General features: G+C 35.8%; 2 protein-coding genes across 5 annotated transcripts; both read right to left on the reverse strand.

Moving 5' to 3' along the window:
* Nucleotides 1-249: 249 nt before the first annotated feature.
* LOC133731617 (beta-glucosidase 12-like) lies at nt 250-7,555 on the reverse strand. 2 transcript variants are annotated; one of them, XM_062158993.1, is made up of 14 exons: nt 7,371-7,555; nt 7,174-7,243; nt 6,351-6,409; nt 5,681-5,756; nt 5,455-5,532; nt 5,265-5,352; nt 1,883-2,138; nt 1,698-1,775; nt 1,600-1,637; nt 1,257-1,477; nt 1,131-1,162; nt 925-1,027; nt 721-829; nt 250-639 (listed from the first exon to the last, which is right to left on the reverse strand). In XM_062158993.1, exons 1-14 carry the CDS (start codon nt 7,530-7,532, stop codon nt 471-473), a joined length of 1,539 nt encoding a protein of 512 aa, XP_062014977.1. In that variant the 5' UTR covers nt 7,533-7,555; the 3' UTR covers nt 250-470. The 2 variants fall into 2 exon arrangements, with proteins under 2 accessions (XP_062014977.1, XP_062014976.1); XM_062158992.1 differs by having other exon boundaries at nt 1,600-1,775.
* Nucleotides 7,556-10,578: 3,023 nt separating this feature from the next.
* On the reverse strand, nt 10,579-16,911 carry LOC133733818 (beta-glucosidase 12-like). Of its 3 annotated transcripts, XM_062161458.1 has the most exons (14): nt 16,645-16,911; nt 16,440-16,509; nt 13,547-13,605; nt 13,354-13,429; nt 12,918-12,995; nt 12,711-12,798; nt 12,571-12,622; nt 12,367-12,474; nt 12,137-12,252; nt 11,772-11,989; nt 11,629-11,660; nt 11,243-11,345; nt 11,017-11,125; nt 10,579-10,948 (listed from the first exon to the last, which is right to left on the reverse strand). In XM_062161458.1, the coding sequence occupies exons 1-14, from the start codon at nt 16,852-16,854 to the stop codon at nt 10,777-10,779; spliced, it is 1,491 nt and encodes a 496-aa protein (XP_062017442.1). In that variant the 5' UTR covers nt 16,855-16,911; the 3' UTR covers nt 10,579-10,776. The 3 variants fall into 3 exon arrangements, with proteins under 3 accessions (XP_062017442.1, XP_062017441.1, XP_062017440.1); XM_062161457.1 differs by having other exon boundaries at nt 12,367-12,610; XM_062161456.1 differs by having other exon boundaries at nt 12,367-12,622; nt 16,645-16,909.
* Nucleotides 16,912-17,441: the final 530 nt, after the last annotated feature.

Consider the following 17,441-nt stretch of genomic DNA (forward strand, 5'->3'; position numbering starts at 1 on the left):
CACATGTGGTAATTTTTTAAGCCATACACATAGACAAGTAATATTGGGTGACGGTGAGCACATGTGGCCATCATTGAAACCATGCATATGTGGGTAACCCGCTCTGATATTATGATAAAGTAATCTGGAGCTCACATTCAAAACCAATTGGTAATGGATAGAGTGACCCAAACTCTTATAGGTCCATAGACAAGCTTATATTTTTCCAATGTGAGAATTAAATTTTTACACATTCTCAACACATAGGCGTCAAAAAGTTTTTGCTCGTATATTTAAATTATTTGCATTGATTCGGGAAACAAATACGAACTTTACACACACGTACAACACTTTCGTATGTTGGCAAGAGAAAAAAGTACGTAAACTATGCACATTCTTTTTTATTGAAAGGAACATGTAAGTACATACACAAAGATTGTTTGTTTATTAATCCATTATCGCGTATGATGTGACAGATCCAAATGTCTTCACTAATTTTCAAGAAAATTCTTGAACCAGTGTGCTGAGAGTTTAGGGTATCTTTTGAGCCCATCATTGTAATCCACATAGTTGATGCCAAACCTAACACTGTAACCCATATTCCATTCGAAGTTGTCAAACAAAGACCAAGCAAAATATCCCTTCACGTTAACGCCATCCCTGATAAATCAAAAATATACACCAGTTAGTAGTAGTAAATTAGGACCATTAATTTCTATTGGGTTGTTAATTAGAGCTTACTTGATCGCTTCATGAAGATAATAAAGATGTCGATAGTAAAAGTCGATTCGGTGAGTATCGGCTAGGGCTTCCTCAAGTGATAATTTGGCATCATTGTGCTCATCCCTTCCTACAATACGATATATGATACATGTTTAATTAGTTAGCTATTAATTCTAGTACTATAGTTTACACATGGAGTGAAAATCACATAATACTAATTACCATTTTCAGTGATGTAAATAAGTGGATTATTGTACTTTTCCTTCGTGTAAAGCAATAGTTCTCGAATTCCTTCTGGATAAACATAGAGCCAATCTGAAGCAGCCTGGGAAAACCATTTAAACAAGTGAAACAGGTATTGTCATTTTGATTAAGTGTTCTAAAGAAACTCAATTAACCCAATGACTATATAAATAACTAAATCACACCTTTTGACCAATAGGAATACCATTACGCTCGGCTGCAACAAACATACATGATCAAAAGCTTGTTAGAAATCAAGTCGTAATTGCGGTCTTAATTACACTTTTGGATTAGTATAATGTTCAACTCACTGGAAACAGTAGCGACAGCATCTGTAAAGTAGCTAGGGTTTGCAGCATTCTTGAGATGAGGTGCATAAGTAGCATAGTTAGCGGTGTAGTAATTCAATCCCAGAAAATCAAATGAACCTTTTAACATCTCGGATTGCTCTTTAGTGAACTTGGGTAATCGATCTCCGACAAGAGATCTCATGCTGTGCGGATATTCACCGTTTGTTAAGGGATCCATATACCTACATACATTAACAGTTAAAATTCAAGATTCCAAATGCTATAAACCCTAATAATAATGGAAGTTCAAATTAGACAAGTACTTTCCATATACCACACTTGGTATTTTAAAATTGTCACATACCATCCAAACATAAAATCCAATGCTCGTAGAGCAGCTTCTTCATGGTGCTTGGCATCAGAAAAGGGCACAAACCAGTGTGACGGATAACACGCAGCTTGTTCATGGTGCTTGGCATCAGAAAAGGGCACAAACCAGTGTGACAGTATTGTTATCCCTATCACACCCTTCTGATCAGCCTGCATAGGCATATTGAGTAGGTTTTAATAAACTTATAAATAAACTCCATGTGAAAAAAATAAAGATCTTGCAAATGTGTTTATAAAGAATTGGTACGTGTAGAGACCTGATACTTCTCCTTGTATAACTTTACGGCTGCTGCGTGAGCTAGAAGCTGGTAGTGTGAGACCAAATATGGCTCTGTTCCTGAATTTCCACCGGTGCAATTTAGGTTTTGCCATTCAGAACATCGGCATGGTGCAAACGTCCCAATTACATAACCACCATTGGCGTAGCTCCAGGGCTCGTTTAATGTGATCCAGTCCTTAACTCTATCACCAAATTCCTTGAAGCATAGCTCTGCGTAGTCTTGGAAATGGTTTCTATAAAAGAAGAAAGAGAACTGATAAAAAATTTGTGTAATTTGAATACTGGCTAGTTATAGACTTTGTTGAGAATATATACATCCCACATGGGAAAAATAGTGTAACGTCCCGAACCTGAATTTACCGATTTACTAGTCATTTGGACGGTAAACGACAATTACTTTCACTTTTTACTTTGTTTCGATACTTTTAGTGGCCCTAAATATTGACTTTTTGTTCAGGTTAAAATTTGAGAAAATGTTCTTCATGAAAATTGTAGAGGACGTTAAACTGAGCGCATGCTTATGTGGTACGTAAAAATCGAATTTGGTATGCGAAAGTTATAAGCGAAATACCAAAATTACTGTTCATGATAGATAGTATATATTTGAATTTTTACTGTGGGCCGATAAATTTCCTTTTTTTTTTTCTTTTCTCTCTCCTTCCCCCCGTGCTCTCTCTCTCTCTCTCCTGCAACTCTCTCTTTCTCCACCTCCAAGCCACCTAATGGCGTGCAACCGGCATCGTTGGCTTTGTCTCCTCCTCCTCTTGACACCTACGGTGGTATTTCACGGCATCATGGCTGGAAAATGAAGAACCAACACCGAGAAGCATGCAGTTACTGTAGCAGAAGTGGTCAACGTCGGTTTCTCTCGATTTCGGCCACCTCCGGCAATAAACCCAGGTCCATTAGAAGCGCATTGAGCCACTCTTCATGCTCTCCAAACCTCTTGCAACGATTTGCAGCGTGGAGGAAGAAAGTACAATTGGAAGATTTTACTGTATAATCGGGTTGCTTAATTGTTCGTCCACTTCGAGGTATTTTCTGACTGTCACAGTTGAGAAAGTTGTTAGGCTTGTTGAGTAAGTGTTGCTTGCTAAAATTTGGTGGCCATCGGAGGTAGTGGCTGGCGGCGCGTGGGGCCCAATTGCGGCCACTGTGGGTGGCGCCTAAAGCATGTTTCTGGCTTCGATTTTTAGCTAGTTAAATTCTATTTTTGATCTAGAGCTTATATATGTGAATTTGGTGAAGATTGGAGAAGTTTTTAATCGATTTCTAATTTTTGAAGATTTAGAATTTTAATTATTGATTTACGAGAATCCGACCGTCGGATTTCTCTCGAATCTGCCCTAAAACTTGTAAATTAAAGGAATGGTGTTAGTGGTAAAGTTTGGGTTGGATCGGAGAAGGAAATAGAGATGTTGGCTTAAGAGGATTGATTTTGGGAATCGTATTTAATTACTGAATTGTTATTCACGGAATATAATTGTGTACAGGGCGCTATATCGAGTTACTGCTCGACGAAGAAACCCATATGCGTGGTCGCCTATATAGTACTGTGAGTGGACTTTTGTTTTAAATAATGATGCATGCAATTATTTTCCCGAAATGATGATTGATTTATTTAATTATTTATCGTTTTATTTATTAAGCATAATATTTGGCTTTGGACTATACTTTTGGCATTGTTTTTCCATATTAGTTTCGAAATTGAATTTAATATACTCGGGTTTGGACTTATGAATTGTTTTCGGGAATATGAATTGATTTTTCGGAGATTAACTATGATTTGGGAAATGGATTCGTGATATTATTTTTGGATATTGAGCTTTCGATATTTATCTCCGATATTTGATTATAATTATTTGAAATTATGATTTATATGAGTTTCGACGAATTATTTTCCGAAATGATTTCCGGAATCTAACATTATATATTTTATTCGTCGATTTCAAGATTTCTGCCATATTATCGGACTTGAGGTTTTTGGGAGGATTGTTATATTTATTATTTCTCGCATATTTGTTTATGTTTTCGAGAATGTTTTGGCGTGCGGGGCCACGTCATTGGAATATATTTCTTTTCTTGGGAGATATTGGGGAAGCCTTTCTGATTTTCGATTTTCGTGGTTTTAACCCACCATACCTGGGTCGATATATTTTATTGCTAGCTAGCCTATTAGTACTCCTCCCCGCTTATTTTGTGTTTGTGGGTGAGTTGAGCAGAGCATGGGATGCTCAAGAGTGTGGGACACTCCGACTCGAGCCTGGGAGGCTCCTTTCTTATCGTATGGTGATAATGCATTCCCCATATTTTATATTTATTTTGACTAGTGGGGCTAGTTCGTTTTCTCTTAACTAGCGAGGCTGGTATGTTTTCACAAGATTTCAGAGTGTAAAGAATTATGTTTTATAAATGTTGCATGTGTTGGACTTCCAAATGAATAAATGTGGGAAAGTATTCAAGTTTTCTTCATTTATATTATTTTGAGTATTTATTTTTGTCCACTCACTCTAACTTGTTTTTCAATACTTTTCCCCTGGGCCCTTCGGTTTCAAATGCCCAGTTTGCAGGCTAGATAAGTTGAGGTTGGGCGTACATGGAGTTGAGGCATAACCAACAGCACCGCTTCCGCGTATTCATTTTTTATCCATGTTTTTCTTGTTTACCTTTGATATTAAAATTGCTCTGATAACTTGTTGGATTAATGTTATTAAGTTGAGATTTGTGTAATGTGAATTGGAAGATGTTGTGGAGTTGTTCAGTTTTGGGAGCAAGGTGGCTCCAAGAGTTTTTGGAGAGTTGTTTAGAATTGTGAATGTGTTTTTACAGGTTTTGGGTAATCCATTTTAGGGGTGACTCTGCTGAATTTTTGGTAAAGTTATTCCTAAGGTGGGCCCCACAGGGCCACCTCGGATTTCGGGGTGAAATTCAGGGCAGGTCCTGTCAAATAGGTCATTGCCTATGAGTTTATAAGGGTTTGAGTCACTTCATCCATAGCCAATTAGTTTCAGATGTGAACTCCAGATTACTTTATCATGGTATCAGAGCGGGTTATCCCACGTGTGCATGCCTAAAGGCCACACGGGCTCCATGTTATCCAAAATTGTCCACGTGTATAACTTGAAAATTCGCCACACGTGCGGGGGTGTGTTTATTCTCACATCCCACATGGAAAAAATAGGACATTGCCTATGAGTTTATAAGGGTTGAGGCCACTCTGTCCATTGCCAATTAGTTTTGGATGTAAACTCCAAATCACTTTATCAGACTTATAAGCTAGTTGTACTCTTTTCTTTATTACTTTGTTAAACATAATTTATTTTGAAGTAGATCAAGGATATAAGATCACTGTCACTTACACAATTTGAGGGCTTAAGAAGCCACCGTATTCATCTTCTAAAGCTTGGGGAAGATCCCAGTGGAAGAGTGTGACAAAGGGCTTTAGACCTGCATTAATCAACAATTAATATTCAAAAATTGCAAATTGCGTTAATTAATCAGTTGATGAGAAATTCTTAGTGAATATACTGATCAGATTATAACTACTACCATTGGCTAGAAGCTCGTTTATGAGGTTGTTGTAATATTTGATTCCTTCCTTATTCACACCCCCTCTTAGCGTTCCATCTGACCAAATTTATGAAAGAAGACCAGAATGTTCATTTCATTATAGTCAAGGAAAACCATTCAATCAATTCAATGGAATAACCAAAAGTGACACTCGATTGGTATTACGAAAAACAGGGTAGTGATGTAATCGATTTGATCGTCTTACTTGGTAACAATCTAGACCACGAGATGGAGAATCTGTAAGCATCAAACCCCATATTTTTCATGATGCCAACATCCTCCTATAAAACACAATACAATCAAACAAATCCAAACAAATTATATCCAGAAAAAAAAAAAAAATCATTTGTTCTTGTACTAGTGTTCAACTAGTGCGCTTCTAGTAAGGGATCAATTTTTTTGGCAATTAAGGGATAGCTTATTAGATTAACTTTTCGATCACATATTCACATATCAACCGTTCAGTTTTTAGGTCTATATGAGTAGATCACCTCTGCAAATTTTTAGTCAAATTGATAATTGTTAAGGCATTCATAACTGCGATTTACAATTATAAATATGAATGGTTCAGGTTGGACAAATTCAGTTTGTTCATTGATTTAAACTTGTTCGATACCTTAACGATAATCAATTTAGCTGAAAATTTGCAGAAGTGATCTATACATTAAGATTTAAAAACTGAACGGTCAAGATGCCGAAATGCGATTGAAAAGTGAGTCCCACAAGGGATCCCTTAAAATGGTTAAAAAATAGATACTTAGTGGAAGGGTATATATATATATATATATATATATATATATATATAGTTTTAGTCCCCAGATGACCATGTGAACGTTTCTATTCTTAATATCTTGTTCTAAATTTAATATATGTACCTTGTAGCGGTGATATGCATCAATAGCGACATCTCCATTGCTGCCGTCTTTTATCTTATCTGGTATTTTCCATTAACACATACTCAATCATCAATATTGATAAGAAAAAGAAATTAATATACTAAAAAAAGATAGATATACAAATTCAGAGGTATTTTTATTTATGTTGTTAGTGTTATTATTCAAGGTTCAGCGTACTAGATAATATATGTGAAAACTAATGTACATGTGAAAGTGTGAGTCTCGATCTTTGCAGGTATCCTAGTATTCCCTTCTCAAAAATTGACATTGACAATTAAGCAATTACGTGCTGTCCAAAGGTCGACAAAAATGCTTCCCAGCTTCAATTTGTATATTTTCACAGCCGTGTTATACTCACTAACGTCGACAAATGACTATATATGAACATCTATATGCATGCCTTGACATTCTGCCTGTTTCCTTTCCCTTTCAAGTTTCAAACAACTTGTATGGAAGATGTTTAGACACATATACTCTTTGTATCAAATAGCAGATGCTCATTGATCAGTCAAATATTTTAACTTGATGTAGTTGAATACCACGTCTTTTTCAGAGCTAAAGGAAAAGAAATTTCAAACAGAAATTCGTAGAATAATTACTATGAACTTATTTCATTTTAGTTCTCTGATATTCTCACTTCACGTTAATTGTTGCTTTGCATATCACATGTTCTCATTTGTAACATAAGGTTCTTATTCTTATCGATATGAAGCATGTTCGTGCTCTCTAAAACACGTATCCATATATTAACCGACACGCAAGACAAATCACATGTGAAAAGGACGGAAAGAATGGAAGAGACCTTGAATTTTGTGAGTGTATGTGTCCCATATGCTTGGTCCTCTTCCATCTTCTTTTGCAGCACCTTCGAACTGAAATTCAAGTACCAATTAATGAATATAAATAAGCAAATATAAAATTAAATTGATCATGCTCAAGTGACATCTTTCGTACGATTCAGAACCTTCAAAGAACTAGTTAATGCCTAGCTAGAGGTACCTGGTAAGCTGAAGAAGCTGTCCCAAATATGAAACCTGCCGGAAAGGTGCTCCGGTTGATGGAAGCAACGTTGTAATGGCTTGGGGCGGTAGCTATACTAGTTGCCACTGCACAGCTAAAAACAAGTATGATTGCAGAGATGAGAGTGCCTTGAAGTGCCATAACTGATCGACTATGTTTTCTGGCTCTATACTTGGCCCCCTTTATATAGAGGGGAAACGTGACATTAGAGATAAACACGTAAGACATGGTCCAAGACTTTCACAGTCACATTTTTCATTTCAAAGGCATTGTACGTTCAAGATAAACTCTCTACATATGCCATGAGGTCAAGTAATTTGAATTTGGAACAAGTACAAATAAACTGTGGGTAATTAATGTATACAACAACCATGCATATATTAATTAGCTTAATTAGATTTTCTTAACAGTATGCCCGCATAATCAGTTAATTTCATAATATTTTTGTAATGGTAATGTGAACGGAAGAGGTTGGCTTGAAAGATTGAGATCCATCCATATTGGTAAAAACCACAAAGTATTGTACGTACTAAGAAATGCATGAATGCAGTGATACGCACTGTTTGGTGGTGACTTGGATACGGCTTATCAGTTTGGTCCAAATGGACGTACCAAATATTGAAAGCTACCTTGGGAACGTGGGTCGGTCTGATCATGATGGATAATATACATGACTAGGACTAGGCAATTTAGCTTGATCGCGAACTTGATCGACCAATTAAGTTCAATTAATAATCGGACTATATATGTTAGCGACATAATCCTAATTAGCCGCTTATATGATGTATTACTCGTACCTCATTAGTTAGGTTAATTCGTGAGGTTGCTAATTGCTTAATTATCAAATTAGCTAGTGGCCTACAGCTAGCTGTAGTTCACTTGTCTGCTATCTGCACCTCAAGTATAGCCTGTTACCATCAAATTCGATCATTTTCGTTTGTATCAGAGCATTACTAAAAATACAATCTCTATTCTCTCTCAATATTATCAACCTTTCCCTATCGAGCTTTCAACATATGCAATAGACGCTACTAGAACAACCTAGAAATATTGTCCATTATTAATTGTATGCTAAATTTTAGCATACAATTAATTAGGATTGGAAAAATGAAAACCGATCCACCTTATCTAATAATTTGAAAACCGGGGGCAAAGGGAGAGTTCCTTAAGTAGTTAAGTGTATGCGTTCTCAGACAACCTTTATAAACTTGTGGTGAGAATTGCCTACTTTTGGATAAACCAAAACGAAAAGTCATCAAGTTCATCTTTATCTCTGAGTTTCTGTATCTGATGCAGATGGAGACTTAGAGCCATTCATATGGATTCATTTTGTGCAGCAACTTTTCACAGAAATAAAGAGATAGTTGTCCTAGTTGGTGTATATTCATGCAGTACGTAGATATATGTGGTCAAATTCGATGGTTAGACACAGTTTTGGGATTACCTAGCGCTGGTTGTATTACCCGTGATATTTAGGATTCTATCCAAGAAATAAAGAAAAGTCATGGACAACTTATGCCACTGGGTGAGAGATTTGTATGAAGAACAGAGAATTTAGAGAGAAAGAGGATTTCTATTAATGAAAATGAAAATGAAAATGAAAATGAGGCTATGATACATCGACAAAAATGAGCGAGCTACAGTCCTTATACAATGAGCAAAGGGAGCAGATTAATGCTTTTAGCACTATGATTCTATTCAGCTCAATTACATCATTTGATCATGCACAAGTTTTCTCTATGTGCAATAATGTTAGCTACTCTAGCTACTAATTAGTTAGTCTGCTGTCTACTGATCTGTATGGTTAATTAGCCAGTGGTGCACAGCTGTAGTCCACGTGTAAGCAATGTGCAGCATAAGTGGTCAGGATATAAAGCTAATGGCTACCTCAGTTTTCGACCATTGTATCAGAGCCTCATTTTTCATCAATAGAAATCCTCTCTCTCTAAATTCTCTATTCTTCCTACAAAGCTTTTAAATGCCACGTGTTTAACAGCTGTAGGGCACTAGAGTAACTAGCATGCAAACAGCCTACTTAATTAATTGATCAACTAACTGGTAAATTGGTATCCTCCTTTAATTGGTTGGGTGAAAGTTAATACGGATGACGCATGGAAAATGAACTAATTGAGCGCAGGTTATAGTGGAGTTTTTTTGAGACTATAAGGGTGAGATTCTTGGTGCTTTCTCCTCCAATTTAGATATCCCAAGCTCAGGAGTTGGTTTGGGTTCGAAATTGGAAGCATGTATGGTTAGAAGTTGATTCGTCTTTTGTTCTCACCTTACTTCACTCTCCTCATATGGTGCCTTGGCAACTTCGAGTGGAGTGGGGCAATTGTCTTCATTAGATTTCTCAAATGCACTTTCTTTCTTCACATATTTATAGAGAGTGTAACTAAGTTGTTGATGCTTTAGCTAATTTTGGTGTTTCATTGTCTGATATGATTTGGTGGAATTCGATACCACACTTTGCAATTTCTTTTTGTGCTCGAGACCGTTTAGATATTCCTAATTTTTTATTTAGCTAGTTTGTAGTTCTTTAGTTATTCTTAAAGAGGTCTGTTTCTTCAATTTTTCGATGGGTAAGACAGCAACCTTACCCATTGAAAAATTGAAGAGACAGACCTCTTTAAGAATAACTAAAGACTATAAATTAGCTAAATTAAAATTAAGAATACCTAAACGGTGCATTAGTGATTTGTTGTTTCGAGTTTGGTGAATGCATAATGGAATTCGTGCTTTGTCAATGCTTGGGCGATGGGATGTCGATCATTTTTGTTGTAGGTCATAGATCTTATCAAGTTTGGAGACAATTTTTTGATCAAAGGACATAATGCTATCTACAGAAAATTGGTACAATCCTATTTAAATTTGCTACAATCTAAATCTAGCGGCCACAAATTAGTTATTAGTACATGTAGGAGATGAGGGTCGATCCAAAGGAGTTTCCATCATTCCTCAACGCCACCCCAACCCTTGCAGTGGGAAAAAATGGACCAAATAATTCATTCTAACTTTATGATTCTCTCTAATTTATTGTGATCCTTTCCAGTTTTAGTTGCATTAGAGAATAGGGAATAGTGATTGTGTACAAAATGAAACAGAACTCTGAAATCTGAAACAGAGTAACGATATAAAGGAAGAGAGTTCTGCAGAGCAAATGAATTTTTCATTATTATTTGTGACATATATAAGATCACTAATTGCAGCCCTTTTATATGAAGTAATATTCGTAAGAAATTTGATTACTCAACAGAAGTTTATATTTCCTCTACACATAAAATAGTAAGTTACCTTATTGATCAAGGGACAAATAGAAAGAGAGAGGGAAGTGATCTACATTGAAAATTACAAGTTTTACAACATTTCCATCTCCAAAATTTCTTTACCTTTTCTTGAGGAAACGTTTGAACCAGTGTGCAGAAAGTTTTGGGTGCCTATTCTGCCCATTTTTGTAATCTACATAGTTGATACCAAATCGGACAGTGTAACCAGAATTCCATTCAAAGTTGTCTAGCAATGACCATGCAAAGTATCCCTTAACATTCACACCATCCCTAAAATAAAGAAGTGTTGTAAGTGAGATGATCAACTCATTTGTAACCTTGATCTGTTAACCACTCACTTGATTGCTCTTTGAAGGTAATAGAGGTGGCGATAGTAGTAGTCAACTCTCTGGGTGTCGTTCAGGGATACTTCAAGTGTTAATTTGGGATCATTGAACTCATCAATACCTACATTATTCACATAATATGTTACATTGATATCAATTATATATGTAGTAACTGCATTAGAAAACTATGTGGAACATTGATGATGCAGTTAAGCACTTAAGCCTCAAATATAGTTACCATTCTCAGTAACGTATATGAGTGGATCATTATACTTTGTCTTCGTGTAGAGCAAAAGATCTCGAATTCCTCTGGGATAAACGTATAGCCAATCCGAAGCAGCCTGCACCAGTACCATTTGAAGACTATGGTGTATTAATATAGGATATGATACAATATTTATGTGTGTACAACACTTGCCGGAAGTTAATTATACTATGAAAAAAAAATATAAGAGAAATGAGGATTTCCGACTTTAATACAATCGTAGAATACAATTAGGACTGTTGCTCGCTCTCCTGGGAAGTCTGTTCTAACTACTATGTTGGAGATGCTTAATTTAAATTAATACTGGACCCAGATTTCAACTACTTAATGAAAAACAATTAATAAAACTTGATGCATACCTTTGGTCCAATGGGAAATCCATTAAGCACATCTGCCAGAAGATATAGACATATAGTTCCATTAAGATCAAAGTCTAATTAAGTTTTTTATGAAACTTAAATAACTGTAGAAGAAATGAAATTTTTGAACTTGCAGTACTTACAGGAAAGAGTAGCATGAGCGTCTGTCAAGTAGCTTGCATTGACAGAATTATAGTGTGGTGCATCTGCTGCATAATTAGCTGTGTAGTAATTCAATCCCAGAAAATCAAATGATCCAATTAGCAACTTGGATTGCTCCTTTGTGAATTTGGGTAATCGGTTTCCAACAAGAGATCTCATGCTGTGTGGATAGTCACCATTTGTCAAGGGGTCCATAAACCTACAAAACATGGAAATTCCGTATACGAACTCAAGGATACATATATAAAGGGCATCAAGTATATTATACTCGTGAAGTCATGATTCTGCTAATCGAGTTAAAGAGTATATAACAGAGTTCAGTTGATGTAAGTTTACTAATCATTACCATCCAAACATATAATCTAGAGCTCTTAGTGCAGCATTTTTATGGTGCTCTGCCTCAGAAACCGGCACAAACCAGTTTGACACTAGAGTAATCCCTATCAATCCCTTTTGAGATGACTGCACATTTTCAACATTGATTAATTTGGTTAATTAGAACCACCAATTCCACCTGGAAATAAAAAACAAGAGATTAAAAAAAAAAAAAAAAAACCAAGAAGAACTAGCTAGGACCTGATATTTCTGCTTGTATAATGTTACTGCAGCTGTATGAGCAAGGAGCTGGTTGTGTGCCACCAAGTATGGTTCAGTACCCGAATTCCCACCGGTGCAATTTAGTTCCTGCCAATCAGAACAGCGTCCTGGTGCCAAAATTGCCACTGCATAACCACCAGCACTATAACTATATGGCTCATTAAAAGTGATCCAGTGCTTTACCCTATCACCAAATTCCTTGTAACAAAGCTCTGCATAGTCCCTAAAATGATTGCTGTATATATAAATTGTTTTGACGATTAAAATCAATTGCATATTTGCTGATCATCCAATACATTTGGGTTTTAGTAGTAGTAACCTACACAATGAGAGGGCTTAAGAAACCGCCATATTCATCTTCTAAAGTCTGGGGAAGATCCCAGTGGAAGAGGGTTACAAATGGCTTTAGACCTGCATTATTATGAGCTTATAATTATGAGTAACAGAAAAATGTTAATTAATTAAATGATGTTGTTTTACATCATATACAGTTAAAAGTGTATGATAGATGTAAGATCAAGTTGAATGACCATTGCGTAAGAGTTCATTGATGAGATTGTTGTAGTATTTGACTCCTTCCTTGTTCACGCCCCCAGTTAGCTTTCCATCTAACAACAACAAGAAAAACTATATAAAAACAAACAAAAAAATAACTCAATCAATAAATAGAGAGAATAAGGATAAACTATATATATATATATTCCGCCAAGAGCGGCCATGAACTTGGACTAAAATTCAACTTTTTGGTTCAACTGTGACTAGTTAGTTGCTTATTTAATTTTAATCGACAAGAAAACCTTGCATAGTTGTATGCAATCAGTAGAAGCACTACATTAATATGTTTTAAATTCCGGCTACTCAATTAAGGTCAGGTATAGTATATTTTCTTATAAGTTGACAAAGAAAAAAAAAGAATCGTTGTGTACGATATCTGAATTAGTTCAGATGTCTGATTGAATAACTCACTTGGTAACAATCTGGACCATGAGATAGAGAACCGATATGCATCCAACTCCATGTTCTTCATAATCCCCACATCTTCCTAGTAATTTCAAAAACGAAAATCAAATATTACGAATTTTGATTTTTGAATAATAAAGACATATTGCGGCATGCCTAAGAATAGGAAGATCTTGGTCATGTTATCTAAAGTTTGAACCTTATAGCGGTGATATTCATCACTAGCCACATCTCCATTGCTGCCATCCTTGATCTTTTCTGCAATTAATGATGAGATCTTAATTATTTGAGCATAATAAGGAGAGGAGTATCACATAATTCAACTAACGTACATTTGCCTCTATGGCTCTGTTTCATAAGAATTTGCATGAATCATGTCAATAATGATCACCACCAAAAATGCAATTGAAAACAAATTAATTGATGCAGATCGAGCCTAAAACTCTATGAAAATTCTTAAGTAAAGCAGACGTGTCACGTGGTTGGTGTGCCCAACCAATCATGTTTTTCTATTTTTTAATACCTTAAACACCCCCTGCATAAACACTGAGTGACTGGACGTACCGCCATGTGGCACGTCGGCTCTATCTATGAATCTCTCAAAATCTATTAGTTAAAAATATTTATTCTTATTCTCAAAATGTCGAGTTTAAATTTCCTCAATATAATTTTAGAATTTATATGCCAGTAGAGGTCAAATTTCGGAAGGCCAACAAAAGAGAAGCAGAAGCAGAGGTGTTGGACATATCTTTAGGAGTCAATAGCTCTCAAACAAACATATATATATATATATATATATATATATATATATATATATATATATATATATATATATATATATTAATTTTAAGGGATTGCTTGTGGGCACCCACCACTTTTCAATCACAATTCGGTCAAGATAAGATCTTCAATTTGGCTAAAAATTTACAAAAGTAATCTACAAACTCGAACCTAAAAACTAAACGGTCGAGATGTCGAAATGTGTTAGAAAAGTTGGTCCTATAAATGATCCCTTAAAATGGTAAAAAAAAAAAAAAAAAGGATTCCTCACTAGAAGGCATTATATATATATATATATATATAATATTTATCCAGAGCGAGGCCTCACTCTGAAATTAAAGTACAAGGTTAGAGTTTATGGTCACTTTTCGGTCTCATACCCACATCTCGACCTTTCAGTTTTCAGGCACTAATGTATAGATCATCTCTGAAAAATTTTAGCCAAATTGATGATCTTTAAGGTATCTAACTCGCTTAAACCAATGGACAAAATGAATTTGTCCAACCTGAACCGTACTAGCTTTAAGGCAGTTATCAATGCCTTAACGACCATTAATTTGGCTGAAATTTTGCAGAGATGATCTATAAATTATTACCTAAAACTGAACGGTCAAGATGTGGATATGCGACTGAAAAGTGACCCTAAACTCTAAAAGCGCACTTTAATTTCAGAGCGAGGCCTCACTCTGGACACACACACATACACAAAGCAAGGATCTGAAGAGGATGTCCATGAAGTTGGAAAATTGCGGACGAAACACGTGTCACACGTTGGTTGGTTTAAAGAAATTCAACTAACTGGGCTTAATTTTCAAAGCTCATATGCTGGTCCTACCACATCATCTTCTCTATCTCTCTTAAAACTAGGATCCAGAACGAGTCCGGCTCCAAATGCTCTAACTAAATGTCAGTGGTCATCAAGCAACTATGTTGGAAATCAATGAGCGATCATCAATCAAGACTAAGTAAGGAATTTATGGCGAGCAACCCATTGCTCTCTACACCGGCCATCGAGTTATTTGCTCTAAACCATGAAGATCAAGATGGTGGACCATCTCACGATCGGAGAAGGTGAATGATGAGCTAGTTCTAGACAGTAATTGGTTTTGAGGTTGACACTGGTGGTGTGATCGATGACTGACAGGTGGTAATTGGTTTCGAGGACACCCGTCGACTGATAACTGGACGTCCGCATTTGTACTTTTTTGCCGATGTCCGCCTCTGATTCTTACTGTGTGTGTGTGTGTGCGCGCGCGCGTGTGTGTCTAATGACTGAAAATAAATGTACAATGTGTGTGTGTCTAATGACTAAAAATAAATGTACAGTTTTAAGTTGTTATAATTTGAGCTTTTACATTTAATATATGAAACTGAGATGCACTTGTTTCCCACAGTCTCTTAAAAATTATCTCTTAGGTGAGCAGAGACTGTGTGTGTGTGCGCGCGCGCGTGTGTGTCTAATGACTGAAAATAAATGTACAGTTTTAAGTTGTTATAATTTCAGCTTTTACATTTAATACATGAAACTGAGATGCACTTGTTTCCCACCGTCTCTTAAAAATTATCTCTTAGGTGAGCAGAGACTGTGTGTGTGTAGAGAGAGAGAGAGAGAGAATCTCTTCAAAAGTTTTAGTATGTAGTTTAATAATCAAAACTATATATTTATTCTCTCGTTATATACACATATATGAATCCTACAAAAAATTAGCCAAATCAGAATTTAACCATTTGATTATCACAATGTTCGTTTTAGTTTTATCTAACATACTACATTGTAAATAATTGAATGACCAAATGATTATGGATGATTTTTTTATAGACACAATTCTTACTTAGGAATCTAAAGGATCAACGATTGAAATTATTGAATTATGTCATATACTAGTGTAAATAGTAAAAATTCTTAAAGTAAGCAGATTATCTTTAGAACGGACCCCTATATATCTATATACCATAAGTTATAGTGAGAATACCAATATATAATTACATTATCTAGAATCCAACTAGGTGAAGAAAAGCATGTGTTAGACATTGTTTCAGAGCAGATGAAGAATAAGATTCTTGCAATCCTGAGCCATCCATTTTATGAAAAAAAATGCTTTGATAAATATCTGATACTTTCATAGATGTACTAATTGATAGATTAGCAGTATGCCTGTTAATTGACTAATTAATTAACAGAAGAAAAAAATCAGAAAAAAGGTAATGTTGAATCATATTATGTATAATGACATATACAGCAGAAGTAAATTAACATAGTTCTTTGGAAAGTAAAGGAAAGAGTTAAGAACTACAGCTATACAGATTTATACCAGGATATCTGTGGGTATAGTTATCCCATATGCTTGGTCCCCTGCCACCACAATGAGCAGCACCTTCATACTGAAATTTACACACATGATGAACAGGATGATGTCAAGTTAAATCAGGTTTTAAATTTCCAGAAACAAAATGATTATATAGCCAAAGGGAATGCGCCCCGCCAAAAATCAGGATGATGTCAACTAGCTGGACTACCTGGTAAGATGATGAAGCTGTCCCAAATATGAAACCTGCTGGGAAACTAGTCCTGTTGAGGAAAGCAGTGTCATATTGAGCAGGGGGTGTATTACTGGCCTTACCATTTCTAAATCCAAAGCCAAGTACTAGAAACGCTATGGCCAAAAGCAAAGACCCCTGGATTGCCATAACTGGGGTTTTATAGAGTTGGCTGTATATGCTTGGCATAGCTTTATATAGAGGCAAGAGCTGGACATCGATAAGTGCGGAAAATTTAAAATAAGATCGTGGCTAGTCTGTAGATGACTAGTAGTTTCTCCAATATTGCAAAGTCAAGAGAGTGACACACTATATACATACAGTGGCAAATAATTTCAAATTAATCATGCATATGGCCATTATTTATTGGTAGAATAGTATTTGAACACAGCCAATAATAATGGTCAGATCAAGAGCCAAATTCAAACTTCACACACTACTAGAAGCTGCACTAGAAATTGAAAATACATGGTTGCCGGAAGTGAACCGGTGTGGTGTTTGGCAAGTACACTCCGGCAGCCAAGATGATGTGGAGTTCATAGAAAGGAAATGGCAGAGTTCTAGCATTTGGAAAGTATATACACCTTTTGGCTTTAATTATAGGAGAGCAAATTAGGACACTTTGGTAGTGAAGATTATATATATAATATATGGACATCAATAACAGTATGATTAACAACTTGACACCCACTACAACTTGACACCCACTTCTGGATTATCTTTCATCCTTACATGATGAGCCGTAGTCTACTTATTTTGAAATGGCTATTATGACT

Source organism: Rosa rugosa, chromosome 2 (assembly GCF_958449725.1).
Source record: "Rosa rugosa chromosome 2, drRosRugo1.1, whole genome shotgun sequence".
NCBI lineage: Eukaryota > Viridiplantae > Streptophyta > Magnoliopsida > Rosales > Rosaceae > Rosa > Rosa rugosa.

Excerpts from the sequence above, each read along its gene's own strand:
- LOC133731617 (XM_062158992.1), bottom strand. The coding sequence starts at position 7,532 with ATGGCACTTCAAGGCACTCTCATCTCTGCAATCATACTTGTTTTTAGC. Across the intron at positions 2,139-5,264 it reads TTCTTAAGCCCTCAAATTGT|AAACCATTTCCAAGACTACG; the intron begins GTAAGTGACAGT and ends CTTCTTTTATAG. Across the intron at positions 830-924 it reads TATTTACATCACTGAAAATG|GAAGGGATGAGCACAATGAT; the intron begins GTAATTAGTATT and ends ATCGTATTGTAG.
- LOC133733818 (XM_062161456.1), bottom strand. The coding sequence starts at position 16,854 with ATGCCAAGCATATACAGCCAACTCTATAAAACCCCAGTTATGGCAATC. Across the intron at positions 12,623-12,710 it reads TTCTTAAGCCCTCTCATTGT|CAATCATTTTAGGGACTATG; the intron begins GTAGGTTACTAC and ends TTATATATACAG. Across the intron at positions 11,126-11,242 it reads CATATACGTTACTGAGAATG|GTATTGATGAGTTCAATGAT; the intron begins GTAACTATATTT and ends TGAATAATGTAG.